Source organism: Malus domestica, chromosome 07, assembly GCF_042453785.1.
Source record: "Malus domestica chromosome 07, GDT2T_hap1".
Taxonomy (NCBI): domain Eukaryota; kingdom Viridiplantae; phylum Streptophyta; class Magnoliopsida; order Rosales; family Rosaceae; genus Malus; species Malus domestica.
In genome coordinates this window covers 10,903,080-10,918,922 of record NC_091667.1, presented here as the reverse complement: position 1 = coordinate 10,918,922, position 15,843 = coordinate 10,903,080, and the positions used below count along the sequence as shown (strand labels likewise).

General features: G+C 37.7%; 1 protein-coding gene across 1 annotated transcript; it reads right to left on the bottom strand.

Moving 5' to 3' along the window:
- Positions 1–4,007: 4,007 nt before the first annotated feature.
- LOC139197683 (uncharacterized) lies at positions 4,008–4,439 on the bottom strand. The gene has a single exon (XM_070825634.1). The coding sequence runs from the start codon at positions 4,437–4,439 to the stop codon at positions 4,008–4,010; it is 432 nt and encodes a 143-aa protein (XP_070681735.1).
- Positions 4,440–15,843: the final 11,404 nt, after the last annotated feature.

Here is a 15,843-nt window from a genome sequence, read left to right as displayed (position 1 = left end):
CGGTAAGTATTTCCATATATACGTGGTATGCTATTTTGGCAACTATACTTGTTTTATAGTAAGGGATTATACGTTTTCGAAAAGGCTTTTACAAAGCTTTATTTTTAGGCCTACTCACCCTTGTTTTTCAGCCATCCAGATTTTAGTGACTAAGCTTTCATGTCGACAAGGATTCTTATCAAACTTTGGTATAGGTGATTACCTTCGATAGTATAATTCTTATCCTACATTTACTGTACTTTACTTACGTGTGAATTAGGTTAATTCCTGCTCACTAGCGCACTTTTCCATTTAGGCACTTTTAGGTTTAAATTTACTAGCATTTTCCACATCACTACATTTTATGGCTTCGTCACCCTCCTAAGTTCAGGTTGACTTTCCAGGTCGAGGTGTGTCAACCAAATAATTCTAAAAAAGAATCAATAGACAAAAACAAATGAATTAGTGCAAAAGAAGAAAATGAGAGTATGAGAATCACTACCTAATGAAATTTGAAATTTTAACCAAAATCATTTAACATTAAATTGAATTGTTATTTAGTTTTATTGGTTGTTTGTTTTAGACGTATAACAGCATTGATCAAAGCAGGTGCGTTGTATTGACTATTTGATGCCTATTAATAAGGTATTTTTATTTTTTTTTATGTATATTTTTATTTGTATATTTGTGTAATTTGTAGAATTTATTTTAATAGGTAAATTGCATATAGTATTTGTTCTATTGATAAGGTTTTTTTTTTTTTTTTTTTTTCCAGTAAGTTAAATGTTAGATTAGCTAAGAGCAACTCCACCGTGGTGGATTGCTCGGGGGACAGGCCAGAGAAAAGGGCCCGAGGCCCTGTGGATTCGCTCTAGTGTGAAGGACCCCGAGTGGAGGTGAAGGCCCGAGCTCCAGGCCTGTGAAGAATTGCCAGCCCGTGAACCCGAGTGGATGTGATGTTAGGGCTGACGTCAGCCCTGCAACAAGCCCTTTTTCTATTTTTTTCTGTCAGGCGCGTGCACTCCACTCGCGCGTGGGGGCACGTCGCCCGACATCTTTTCAGAAAAATCATCCTACTTTTCAGTCTGAAATGTTACCATTGGGAAGCCACGTGGCTTCCCACGGTCCGTTTGATCTCAACGGTAAAAAAAATAAAAAAATCTTATTTAATATCAACCGTTCGATCTGAGATCAACGGTCGATATTAATATTCTTTATGAATAAATAAATAAATAAGGAAAAATAGTTTTAAAATTAAGAAAAGTTACCGTTGTAACATGTGGCACAATCTGGAGTGTTAGAATTCAATTTTTTTTTTAAATCCAACGGCAGAGATTAATTATTTGAATAAAAAAAATTAAAAGAATTGTAAAAAATCCGAAAAAATATCTGAAAATTAAAAAAAAAATGTTTTTACTTTTCTATAAATACCTTCTCATTATCATCTACCTTACACCACAATTTCATATTTTCTCAACTACTTTCAATCAAATTCCTATCTTTCTCTCAAAGTTTCAATCCAATTCTTTTCAACAAAATGACTACTGCTGCAGGTACGAATTGGTCGCTTCTTGAAGATGTGGCGTTGTGTACTAGCTGGGTTGAAGTTACTCATAGTTTGCTTACGGGCAATGAGATGCAGTTGCGAGAAATGTGGAGTCTTATTCATACCAATTATCTTGAGAAAATGGGTGGGACAAGAACCAAAGAATCGATGTCCAATCGTTGGAAATTATTTAGCCAATCATTTAGTACATGGAGAGACGCCTTGGCACAAGCTAGTACTAATCTTCAAAGTGGGGAAAATTACACGGATCAGGTAACAATATATTATTTATTTGTTTGTACTATACCCAAATTTACATTATAATTATTTGTTTGTATTATTTTTTTTGTTAACTACTTTCATTATAATTATTTGTTTGTATTATTTATTTGTTAACTACTTTCATTATAATTATTTGTTTGTATTATTTATTTGTTACCTACTTTCATTATAATTATTTGTTTGTATTATTTATTTGTTACTTACTTTCATTATAATTATTTGTTTTTTATTATTTATTTGTTAACTACTTTCATTATAATTATTTGTTTGTATTATTTATTTGTTACCTACTTTCATTATAACTATTTGTTTGTATTATTTATTTGTTACCTACTTTCATTATAATTATTTCTTCTCCCGCATTGTGTAGCAACTTCAAGCACAAGCTTGGTATGGTGCCAAAACTAAAAGCAAAAATAAATCATTCAACCGGTGGGAATGTTGGAATATTGTCAAAGATTGTCCTAAATTCAGAGTTGTGCCTGTCGGTCCAGAAGTTTTCATGAACAGCACCCCTCTACACTTTACACCCGATCATGGCTTGCATGTTCATGAAGATGATGCAGAAGAAATGCCCGAAACGCCCCTCCCTGAACAAGCGTTGGGTTCAACCCGTTATCCAATTAAGCCTGAAGGTAAGAAGGCTTCAAAGAGAAAAGGGAGTGCTTCCAAGAATGATTATGCAAAATACATGGAAGAACTTGCTCGCCAAGGTGAATTGACTTTGGCGCGGGAAATGGCGAAATTTGAGGCTGATAAGGCTAGAGAGGAGGCAAAAGCTGCAGCTATTGAGAGAGAATTTCAAGCTAATTAGAGAGAAAGAGAGCTACTTAGGCAAGAAAGGGAACATGTTAGAGAAGAAAGAATGGCTCAACGAGATCGTGAAATTATGAACACGCCTTTAGAAGGCAAGTCTCCAAATTCTAAATATTTTTGGAAGTCGGAGAGAGCGGACGTGGTGCGAAGGAGGCGTGCAAGAGAAGTGAGAGCAAGAGAAGATGGTCCTAGCATGACAAGAGAAGATCATCCTAGCACCACAAATTGGTTAAGTGATGATGAATAGAGTAGTTTTTGTAATCGGAACCCAAAATTTTCCAATCACTTTGGGTTGTAATTTATTATTTATTGAATATAGTACTTTATGTTGTTTCCAATTTATTGAATTTAGTACTTTATTTAAAGTGAGAGTAAATTTATTTAATTTGGTAAGTTATTTATACTTAAGAGAATATTTATTCAAATGACAAAAACACACCAAATAAAATTACATAAACATACCAAATAATAAAAAACTCACTATAAATGAACTAAAAAAAACACACCAACTAAAATTAAATAAACACACCAAATAAAACCAAACACACTAAATGAACTTAATTATCTTCAGCTTGTTTCAATGCCCACTGGTGCTCTATCAAGTCATTTAGTCAGGCATTGTGCATATATGGCCTTTGAAGTGCAGCATATCGTTGAATGACCAATTCATTGTAATGTCCATCCCTTTCTAATGGCTCATGTTGCACGGATTCTTCGGTGGCGTCATGAGCATAATATATACGTGTTCTTGAATTGTTCATCGTGTCTGGCTCATATTCATCAACGGCATCATAATCGTACTCATCTTCCACAATCATGTTGTGAAGAATGATGCACGTCATCATGATGGATCGAAGCGACTCTACATCAAACATTCTGGCAGCAACCCTGACAATCGCCCATCGAGCTTGTAGAATACCAAAACAATGCTCCACATCCTTCCTGCACCCTTCTTGACAGCTCGCAAAGTGTTTTTCCTTTGCACTTCGTAGACGTGGCACTGTTTTGACAAACGATGCCCACCTTAGGTAAATGTCGTCTGCTAGGTAGTATGGCTGGTCGTACATACGTCCGTTGACCCAGTTCGTGACTTTTGATGCCTTTCCTTGCAGGACATCGTTGAAGACTAGGGATTGGGTGAGGACGTTAAGGTCATTTTGAGCTCCCGGAACCCAAAAAAAGGCGTGCCAAATCCATGTATCAAAAGATGCCATCGCCTCCAAAATGATACTTTTTGATCATTTTCTGTCCCCATAAGCGCCTGGCCATGCACTTGGACAGTTTTTCCAAGTCCAATGCATACAGTCAATGCTTCCAATCACCCTAGAAAACCTCACATCTTGCCCTTCTTCAGAAGCCTTTCCAAGTCCATATTAATAGGTGTCTAGAGGTACTTTGTGGTGTAGATAGATTCGATTGCCGAGCAAAACCTCATCAGGGACTCAAGAATGGTTGATTTTCTCATCCTCGCTATCTCGTCCACTTGGTTTGCAGATGCTCCATATGCAAGCATCCGCAAGGCAGCATTAATTTTTTGCTCAGGTAGGAGACCCATAGCACCAAAAGCATCCGGCTTTTGCTCAAAGTAAGAATCATGGTTGCAAACAGCGCCCATGATTTTGTTGAACAAATGACGTTCCATTCTAAAATGACGTCTAAAGTACGTATCAGGAAATGCACTGTTACAGACAAAATAATCGTCCAAGAGATACTCACCTCGTCGTTGCCTGTCTCTATCAATGTTTACAGCACGGCTGGGCCTGCAGATCTGAGCCACAACTTGGATGACTCGACGAGAATATGAGGCTCTTGCCATTCTTGATTCGTCGTCTCTCCGTCTACGCTCCTCATCCTCTTCCTTCTCATTTTGGGCCGCTTGGTGTTTGAAAATTCCTTCTGATTGGTTAAACAATTCTTCCTCTTACTGATCGATTTTCGACATCATCCTTGTGGAAGAAGAAGACATTGTAAAAAGGAAGCAAAAACTATGAATAATGATAGAGATTTAGGTGAATAAGGAAGCAGAAACTATGAATAATGATAAAGATCTTGAAAAAATTGGTGTGAGATTTGTGAGGATGGATGGTGGATTATATGGAGGATTCAGAAACGATTAGGTTATAGATAATGCCACGTGGCATGCCGTTATTCGTTAAAAATCTGATGGAAATCTATCCTCAAAGATTGTAAACAGATTATGACACGTGGCGCGATGTGATTGGTTAATAATCTTATCGGAAATCCATCACCAATAATTGTATTTTCAGATAATGACACGTGGCGCAACGAGAACGATTAAATATCTTATCGGAAATCCATCACCAATAATTGTTTTTTTTTTCGGATTATGACACGTGACGCAACGATAATTAAAAAAAATCTTATCCAAAATTACAAATAAAATTATTTTGTATTATTTTAAAACTTTTCGGATTATGACACGTGGCGCAACGAATGATTAAAAATCTTATCCGAAATTACAAATAAAATTATTTTGTATTATTTTATAAATAAAAAAAATACTAATATTTTATTGCCTATTGCCAAGGGGAGGGCTCCCACATTGGAGATGCAAAAGGCAGTTACTGTTCACTGGGTGGATTGAATAGTAGATTGCCTAGGGGGAGGGCTCCCACGCTGGAACTGCTCTAAGGGTTCCAACTCACGTTGTCGTGTAAGGGTAAAACACTTTTTCACCAGTATAATAAAGGACCACTTGCATAAGATATCTTTTGATTCAAAGTATAAGAGTAAAAGAATGCATAAAATTAGGAAATTATTTTGTTCTCCTTATTTACTAAAGGGAAAAATATACATAAAATAAGAAATGAAACATTTAATTTAAATTAAAAGTCATCGAGTTGCTGACATGGATATGTGGTTTTTTTTTTCTTTCAACATTTTGTATAGTTGACTGAGTCCTCTAAAAAAAAATTCAAAGATACCAAGAGCATTTCCAAGAGATACTATAAAATAACTAAAATTCTATTTTAGATCGATTTGACAAGTCAACCTATTTTCATTGGTTCAGAGGGATTACATTTTAGACCACTTGGTAAAATTACCTATTCTTGAATTTATCGGATTTTCTGGCATTTCGATAAGCATCTTTTCTGACTATGACTCCATCTTCACTCCCTTGTGCTGGAAATACATTCTAGTCAACTTTGGATACGTGTCTACTCTACTGCAGTTCGTATTATTTCGGAGATAGATAGACTGTTCAGAAGAATTGCTTGGGTATTGAAATCTACTTGTGATCATTAATTCTTCAATCACCTGTCAAATACTTCGTTGGATGGATCGCTACCGTTGGTGATTGAATATTCCGGAAGTTGTTTTTGTAGTGTGATGGTAGGCAATCAATCTAGATATCTTGAACTTCAAATTTGATGACCTTGTTTTGACTCTCAAATTCTTAAGCGTTCTTTAGCCTTCTAGACATGGGTTCTCGCTCAATCAGTGAGGAATTCACAATAGGTCGACTCGGAGGATACGTGCGCCAGTTTCATATCGATACTAGCAGGAACCATTGGAGTATAATCTTCTTGCGAGTTTACCAAGCTTACTAAGAAAAATACCAAGCGACTTAAGGATTGAACAGTATTTCAGCATGGTGTGGTGAATGTATGAACGTAGGTTATGAGTTTGGCAATTGTGGTGTTAATTTTTAGGTGTGGCTTGAAACTGCAACTGTCATTTGAAGAATGTGGTCAGAGATATAGTTTCTCTAATTCAAGTTTTCAGATCTTATACCATCAATTTGGAAAGCGATCATCGTGGTTAGTCTCGAAATAAATGTTTTAAGATAAGTGTTCGTCCAGGTGCATGTTCACTACTTTACTTCAGGACTTGATGGTTCGGGCTTACATGGACATCGAAACACCTCTAGTAACTAGATTAGTGCGCTCTAGATAGTACAGCATCACGATCGAGACATGAATTGGACTATCTAGGCATATTCACACATGAGGAGCGAGACTATATTTTGGCATTCTCGGGAACTTCTCACTAGCTTATTGAGACAACAATTAATTATCGGCATTACAAGCTGCAGATTGTAATATCGATGGTTTAATTGTTGGGTTTGCTAAGCTAGTGAGTAAGCCAGCTCATTTATGGCAACAGTTATTAGTTAGTGAAGGTTTGAACTCGACTCGTGACACACACGCTCATATTCGAAATTCGGGACACGACAAATGTTTGGCGAGGTCCATTTTTATTTTGGGTTTTGATTTTTCATACAAATATTTTCTTACTACATTATTTTATTTATATGGGTAATTCTTCCATTACAAAATTTGGGTGAGTTATTTCCACTCTTGGTTTTAAACTCAATACAAGTATTTGAATCGTATATTTTCCTTATGTTGTTACGTAATAATTGGTGTTTTCAACCTTACTGTTTATACGGGTATTATACTACTATATTATCGAGGAAGGAAGAAGGTATGAGTTTGGAGGCACGAAAAAGGAATAATTGCAATCCGATCGCGACGAAATGACATTCTCTTTTATGCAGCCGCTCTAACTAGATTTCTTCATTGAGTATGTATTTATATACATATTTTCTTCCTATTCTCGAGTATTTTACATTTAGTAAGTTATTTTAAATTTTGGGGACGAAATTTCCTTAAGAGGGGTGGATTGTAATAACCCGTCCCCAAAAATTACAGTCTTTATAAAATTTTAGATGTGAATTTACGGAAATGCCCTTCAAGGCAAAGACGTTGACTTTTGTGGACCGTCTTGTCATGTCATGTAAGGTTTGTTTTCTTGGCGTATTCTCGTAGTACTCATCGTTACGAACACGTAGGCGTAAACAAAATGTGATTTGGAGTTATAATGAAGGAGATATTAGCGAATGAAGTTGAAGGAAAAATTGTAAATTCATTATTTTCTGGAATGCTCCAGATTTTTGAAGTAAAGTCTGGAAAGCCACGTATGTGGCCCAAATTAAAGGGAAAAATAAGGGGCGGTGGTGATCAAAGATAAAGGAGAGAAAGGAGGGAGGAACCAGATCAATTAGGAAAGGGAGAAAAGGAAAGAACCAATGGGAAAGGAGAAAAAGGAGGGAAAAGGAGAGGGTTAAGGGGGTAGCAAATCGGACCCCTGACCCGTTTCGAAACCATGACCCGGTTCCTGGCGCCATTTTCCGACAAGATTTCGTTGGGTTTTGGGGCGTTTTGTAGCTCTCCACCACCATAAATCAACCCAGAGATCTTTTATCTTTGTTTCTCCATCGAATCTGAGATGTTTTGAGCTTTGTTTCACAACGAACCGAAGTCATTGGCTTCGAGGGCACCTGACAGCAATCCACCCATTTTTGAAATGATTATCTTCAATCACCACTATCTCTGGAGGTCAAGAACAAAGCCCAAACAATGGTGGAGACGTTGGAGCACGTATGGAGGTTGATTCGAAGCTCACTCTTTATTAGGTTTCTGGCGGATCGAGGGGAATTTGAGGTGTTTCTCGGCCGAATTGGCCTTAGTCACAGGGATGAAAGTTGTTCCTCTCACCAAGATCTTCATTTTTGTAAAGTTTGAGAATGTTTGGAAATAGTTAAATTTTTCGGCGAATCAAGGCGGCCTACCGTCACCTGCGACGGCATGTGCGGCGACCCATGGCCAGTGGGCCACCAATGCAAATCTACGCTAAATTGATATCTTGATTTCAGATTTGATATCCGTATGACGTGATTTGATTATTGTGAACCCAGTTTGATTAAGGTACACCACTTGATTATTATATGAATCGATGATCCAACCGTTGGATGGTTACCAAAATTTAATACATTGTAGAACATAATATTTGAGGATAGTTGGAACTTACAGATCAGGAATCTAACGTGCGGATCTTCCCAAATTGGATTTGTAAGTTCATAAAATAAAACATTAATCGCCACTTGAATTTGCATTTGGCAGAGATCCAACCGTTGGATCATAATAAAATTTTAGTATGATGTTTTAGAAACATAATGTGGATCTTTGGAAGTTACTGATCGAAAATCTGAGTTACGAATCTTCTGGATCGAGTTACGCAGGGTTGTGGACCCTATCGACGATTGACTTTTGATCAATGGGCCCCAAATGATTCTAGAACGCCCTTAGGGATGTTTTTTACGTAAGTTACATGTTCTATCGATAAGGATTCTGATATGTGGTTTGATAATTGTTCTAGGAGCCGATTGTTTGTGATACATCGATGTTTGTGCTAGGGAGTTGTAGTGCGGACTCCAGGTGAGTGGGCTTCTGTTTTCTAAATATATAAATATATTCTTTACGATTTCCAGAAACTATTTTTAAATGAATTTACGATTCAAATGCCATGTCAAGGATGGATTATATTTTAGTATTTGCATTAGAATAGTTTTGTATACTATTGAATGATGTTGCGGAGACCCAAGTAAGTTTCAGGTGAGTACATTATGATAATGGTGGTTGCATTGTGTATGGTTATACGTAGATGCATTTAGAGCTCATTATCCTACACCCCGATGTTAGTGCTCCCGCCCGTGGCCAGGGTACAGTCCTTCACGTGATGTTCACCTCCCACACCGCATGCTCACCTTGGATCATAGGTGGTTCCGACTCGTAGGTGACCCGCGATTTATCGCACAGCCTTCACGTGATCGTAGCACTTTAGCGTACTTATTTACACCCAGCCCTGTTGTACAGACCACAATATGTGGTTCCGACTCGTGTGCAGGAATTGGTTTATGAGCTATAGGTTCAGCCGTACAGGTCACATTAGGTGGCTCCAGCTGACATATCATTTTATATTGATTCACAGCACCTGGCTTACATATTATTTACTAAGATACTTGACATGGTACATACTCTGGTTTTCATTGCTCTCAAGCCTAATTTCTATATACGTATGTATTATTATTTTCTGGAAAAGTATACGGGTTTTACAGTAAGAGGTTATTATTTTTGGAAAGAGAAATGGTTTTTAAAAGCTTTGTTTTGCCTACTCACGTTTTCGGTTTTTCGCCCCTCTGGGTTTTAGCTGCTGAAAGTTCGTATCAACAAGGATTTTTGGCGAATCTCAGTATAGGTGGCTACCTCTGAGGGTATGATCCTTACCCACACTACTGTGCTTTTCTTATGCTCTGATGTCGTGTGTAAATTAGGTTCATTCCCACTCACAGCGCACTCTTATCTTTAAGCACTTTTATGTATAAATTTATTCACATTTTCCACATCACTATACTTTATGGCTTCATCACCTTCTAGGTGTCGGCCAGCACAGCTCGATTCGGAGTCCTAGTGGACATTTCGGGTCAGGGAGTGTCAATTATCATTCTATATAAATTTAAAAAATTTAAGTTTTATTTATTTATTTATTTTTATAGTATACTACCAGCAAGGAGTGAGATCAAAAAATTATAAAACATATTAAAAATAAAAGTATCAAATAATTTAAAAATAACAAACACATATAAAAAATTATAATAATTAATTTACAAGAGAGAAAACTGTGAAAAAAAAATATGTGCAGGCTCGTGATCGCTTCCTCTACACCTTGAGTATGGGTACATCGTCGTTTAAATTTTAAAACCATACAAACCCTCATGAATAGTACTTTTAAGGGAATTCAAAATGTGAAAGCATATATAAACGTAAAAGGTTTTTCAACTTTAAAACGCAACTCCCTTCATTTTGCGTATCCTTGAACATTAGGTATTTTATAGTAATTACTAATGTTTTTCATTAGACTCTTATGTTGGATTATATAATACTTAAAACACAAATGTTTTTGTTTGGAAGTAAATATTATGTGATAATTGGGGGTATGCATGTACTAGTTTAGAATTATGTTTTATATTTTTTTGGATCAAATTATGTTTTTTATTTTCATTATTTATTGATTTAAAATATATTTTTTAACGGATAACGGGTCTAGTTATATTACCTGATAATATTAACTGATCAATTTCGAATCAGATTATATTACTCGTTTACTTTAACATATACGACATGACTTGTTAAGATATCGATTATGTCACGAAAACAACATGAAAACGAAAAACACTACGTACCAATGAAGTTGTTAAGATATCGATTACGTCATTCAAACCCTATAGCTTCTTCTCGGACTCGTCTGTAGGGGTGGAAAAAATTCCGAACCGAACCGAAAAAATCCCAATCCCAATCCCAAACCAAAAATTTCCCAAACCGAAATTCCCGAAATTTTTGGGATGCTATCCCGAACCGATCCCGAAATTTCGGTACAGGATTCGAGATTGGCGTCTCGATATTTCGGGAATCCCATACCGAACCGAAATATATAATATTAATTATTTTATATATATATTTATTCATATTTCGGGAATCCCATACGGAACCGAAATATATAATATTAATTATTATATATATATATATATATTTATACATACATATTATATATATTATTCTTTTATAATTGATGCTAGTAGTTTCTAATTCATGCTCTGCAACCTGGAATGCCCTACACTTGCATATTTTTCATGTTCTGTTTGATATTTATTTGGATTTTATTATCTCAGAAATCAAAGAGGCACCTACTTTTCCAGCCTTGTCAGCACCTGTCACACGCACACTCAGCTTTGCGGAAATTATGGGCATTTTGTCGAAGATTTCTGGCAAAGTAGAAAGCACATGAATCGTACTGTTCAATCACCCACTTCCCACACGCAACAGTAGCTCATGGGTACCACAGATAACTTTGCCAAAGTTATCTGACAAAGTTGAGACACGTGAAGCTTGCAGCTCCCACTACATCGCTCTGACCAAGAAGGGTAAAAGAATAGCAAAGAAAACACTAACAAAGTTTAGACACATAAATTTCGAAGGTCTAGCTACCATATTATTACCCACAAGGGTAAAGGAACAGTACCACTGCTGGATAATTGGAAAGTCCCGGTGTGTCAACCTCTGTGCTTCGTGGCAAGGTAGACTAGCAAACATGCCCAACCTTTACTCACATTCGAGAAAACACTCCCAACAAGATTGCTTGCTCCAAAATCGAAGAGGCACCGCCCTCCGAATCTTGAGAGCCAGACTCCCAACATGATTACTTTCTCAAAAATCGAAGAGAGGGTAAAGGAACAGTACCACTGCTGGATAATTGGAAAGTCCCTGTGTGTCAACCTCTGTGCTTCGTGGCAAGGTAGACTAGCAAACATGCCCAACCTTTACTCACATTCGAGAAAACACTCCCAACAAGATTGCTTGCTCCAAAATCGAAGAGGCACCGCCCTCCGAATCTCGAGAGCCAGACTCCCAACATGATTACTTTCTCAAAAATCGGAGAGACACCGCTCTCCGAATCTCGAGAGTCAGACCCCCAGCAGGATTGCTTTCTCAAAAATCGAAGAGGCATCGTTCTCCGAATCTCGAGAGCCAGATCCCCAACAGGATTGCTTGTTCGAAAACCGAAGAGGCACCACTTTCCCAACTTCAAGAGCTGGATCTCCTTGGATAAAGCTTGTCTGTAATCTTCACACGCAACATCAGCTTTCCAGATACCACAGACCACTTTTTCAAAGTGCTCTGACAGATATAAAACATGTGAAGTTGGCAGCTCCCACTACCGTGCTATGACCAAGCAGGGTAAAGGAATACCATTATTACTTGATGTTAGGGAGACTCCTATATATGTCAACCTTCATCCCCAACGGACAGGCAGACCTGCAAAAATGCTCAACCCTTCCTCTTATCTGAGAGGGCACTCCAAACGAAGCCTTTCGAAATATTCAGCTTTCTTTCCCCCCGATAATACCTCTGTAAACAAGCTATACTAGAGCAAGAATATCTCATATCATCAGGGTTAAAAGCAAGAGTATCACATATCATGCTTTTTCCCTGTCTTTTCCTTTGGCCTTGTTCTTACCTGCAAAACAAGGAGAAAGAGAGCAATCAGTCAGCACTTGGAATCAAGCTTCCAGCTAGGAACTGACTGCCTGGAACCCCTTACCTGATTACTTACCTAGCATTCCTCTCGAGTACTCATCTTCAACATCTTATGCTTCCAGGGAAGATACCGCATCTGCCTGAGGAACAGATAGGGCAAGTGAGAAGGATACAAGGAAGCATGTGGAGACAAGCGTAACAGCACACGTGCCGATACATCCACTACTCTGTCAAAAGCAAAAGTATTCCATATCAGCAGGGTCGAACGTACTCTAGATTTGATGGACTTGTTTTGACCCTCAAATTCTTCAGTCGGCCTTATACTCTGGAGGAAACCAGAAAACCCTCCAGCCCAGTTCAAGAATAAGCCTGTGGAAAGTTACTTCTTCAAAAGCAAAAGTATCCCATATCATCTCTTCTCATTTTTCTTCTCTTTATCCTTCATGCTGCCTGCAAGATAAGGAGAATGTGAACAATCAGCCGGAGCTCTGATTGCTTACCTTGTCTGTCACCTCTTTCAGCAGATCCCCTAGCTCGGCGACTTGGGGGACTCCTACTACATGGTTTGTATCGCGCTTGACCGAGCCTGAAACTACAAGTAAGCTTCAAGTGAAATTGATACGTTACCTTGTGCATCTCCACCAGTTACAGATACCACCCCTGGATGGAGGAAGAGTACTTCTAGAGAAGATGCCACATCTACCTATGAGACAGATAAGGTAAGTCAAGACGATACCACACTCCGGTACTTAGAAGTTTCGTGGTTACGAGATCATTCTCCCACAATATTTCCTAATGTCATTTGTACTAAATCATTCACTTGTACTCACTAAAGGAGAGCTTGAACCTATGTACTTGTGTAAACCCTTCACAATTAATGAGAACTCCTCTATTCCGTGGACGTAGCCAATATGGGTGAACCACGTACATCTTGTGTTTGCTTTCCTATCTCTATCCATTTATATACTTATCCACACTAATGACCAGAGCAATCTAGCGAAGATCACAAAAAGTGACCGCTTTCGCTACCTAGGATCTATCTTGCAAGAGAACGGAGAATTAGATGGAGATCTCAACCATAGAATACAAGCTGGATGGATGAAGTGTAAGAGTGCATCCGGCGTGTTGTGTGACCGTCGTAGGCCACTGAAGCTCAAGGGAAAATTTTATAGGATGGCAATAAGGCCAGCGATGTTGTATGGCACAGAATGTTGGGCGGTGAAGCATCAACACGTACACAAAATGGGTGTAGCGGAGATGAGGATGCTTCGTGGGATGTATGGGCACACGAGAAAGGATAAGATTGGGAATGAGGATATCCGAGGTAAAGTAGGAGTAGCCAAAATTGAAGGAAATATGAGAGAAAATCGGTTCCGGTGGTTTGGACATGTGCAAAGAAGGCCTACTGACGCTCCGGTTCGAAAATGTGACTACGGGACAGAGGTTCAGGGTCGAAGGGGTAGAGGAAGACCTAGGAAAACTTTGGAAGAGACCCTAAGAAAAGACTTAAGTACTTGGATCTAACGGAGGACATGACACAAAACCGAGCGCAATGACGTTCTAGGATTCATATAGCCGACCCCACTTAGTGGGAAAAGGCTTTGTTGTTGTTGTTGTTGTTACAATGGCTGATGATTTCAGAATGCTTGATTCTTTTGTCTCTCAATAGATTGTAAAAAGGGTTTAATTAATTTGAAATTTGACTCTGATAAAAACAGTCAGGCATGCCAATGTTCGATTAAATGGTAGTGTGAATGAAATGACATTCCTAGTTCATGAATGTGTTCTTGAATTATGTATTTGAAGAACAATTCATAATTTCATATTTCAATTTGGGATTCCTGATTTGTCCCGAAATTCCAAAAATATTTTGGGATTTCTGAAATTTGGGATTCCCGAAAATTTGGTTTGGAATTGGTCTTTAAATTTTCTTCCTGAAAAATTTCGGTTTGAAATTCGGGATACTAGTTTCGGTATGGTATCCCATACCGAACCACCCCTACTCGTCAGTGCCTCTCTTAACTCTCGTGGTCTTTCTTCTCCTTTCAGCTTCAAAAGGTTTGGGTTTCTCTCTCTCTCTCTCTACCTATTATATATTTAATTTGTTTCGCTCGAAAGAAAACAAGGAAAATTCATCAATTTAGAATCTGGGATTCATAAATTGGTTTGGATATTTGGAATGAAGTTGTATGTCCCTTCAAAGCTTAAATCGTAAATTGGCTTTTGATATTTGAAATGAAGTTGTATGTCCCATCAAAGCTTAAATCGTAAATTGGTTTGGATATTTGAAATGAAGTTGTATATCCCATCAACGCTCAAATCTTTGTGGAATTAAATTGTATAAACATTTGGATGTTTGAAATTGTAGGGGCTCAGACGTCAGACTCACAATGGAGAGGAAAGCTTGTGACAGTGAATTCCAGCACGATGGCGATTTTGACAGTGATGAGCTGAATGTTAGTTTGATTTGTAAATTCTGTTATTGGGTTTCGGTAATTATTGGGTTTTTTTTTTTGGTGATTTTGTTGTTAATTGATGATTTATGATGTAGATGGAGCTGGAGCTGGAAGAGGATGACTTTGATGAGCATGATGGCTAGGATGAGGAAGAAGATGGACAAGAAGAGGGTAAGAGGAAAATGGTGATGGGAAAAACGATAATAAAGATGTCGAGATGGAAGAACTCAAGAAAGAATACATGAATCTTCGTCATCAGGAGCAGTCAGAGACTTCTGTTCACAATCCTTTTATTTGTAGTTATAAACTTGTGATGCTTAATTAGAATGAAGACATAGTACTACATAATGTGAATATAGGAGATAATATGCATGGCAGTTGGAAGGTTGGTGACGAAATTTGATATTAGGTTACAGAAGTCATTTAATAATATAAGAGTCCGGAGTGTGGCTATAGAAATTGAATACTAGTGCCATTGTCATCTATGCTCGAGGCTAGTTTTCAGTATCTATTTAATTTAGTTATTATGAAAGCACAATCGAGTTATATACGCATATGCAATTCTTCAATTTCAAGAAAAAAGAAGGAAATACAAAGATATAGGCTGACATATGATGTTAATTTTGTTCTTCGTTTATTCCGTCCCATAGATATTTTAAATAATCTGAATCGTCACAAGGACGAAGATCTTAAAAGTCAACCAGTGAAGAACCAAAAGGTGTGTTTTTCAAAATAATGGCTCTTGTAATATCCATGAAATAGGTTTTACTAGAAAATAAGCCCGCGCTATGCTGCGGGAAATCAGTGTACTAATCGTAACTGGATGAATAAGAAACATTTATCTGAATAAATTCAACATAATAAT

Bases quoted from the DNA above. Each gene is read 5' to 3' on its own strand.
- LOC139197683 (XM_070825634.1), bottom strand. From the start codon at position 4,439: ATGGCAAGAGCCTCATATTCTCGTCGAGTCATCCAAGTTGTGGCTCAG.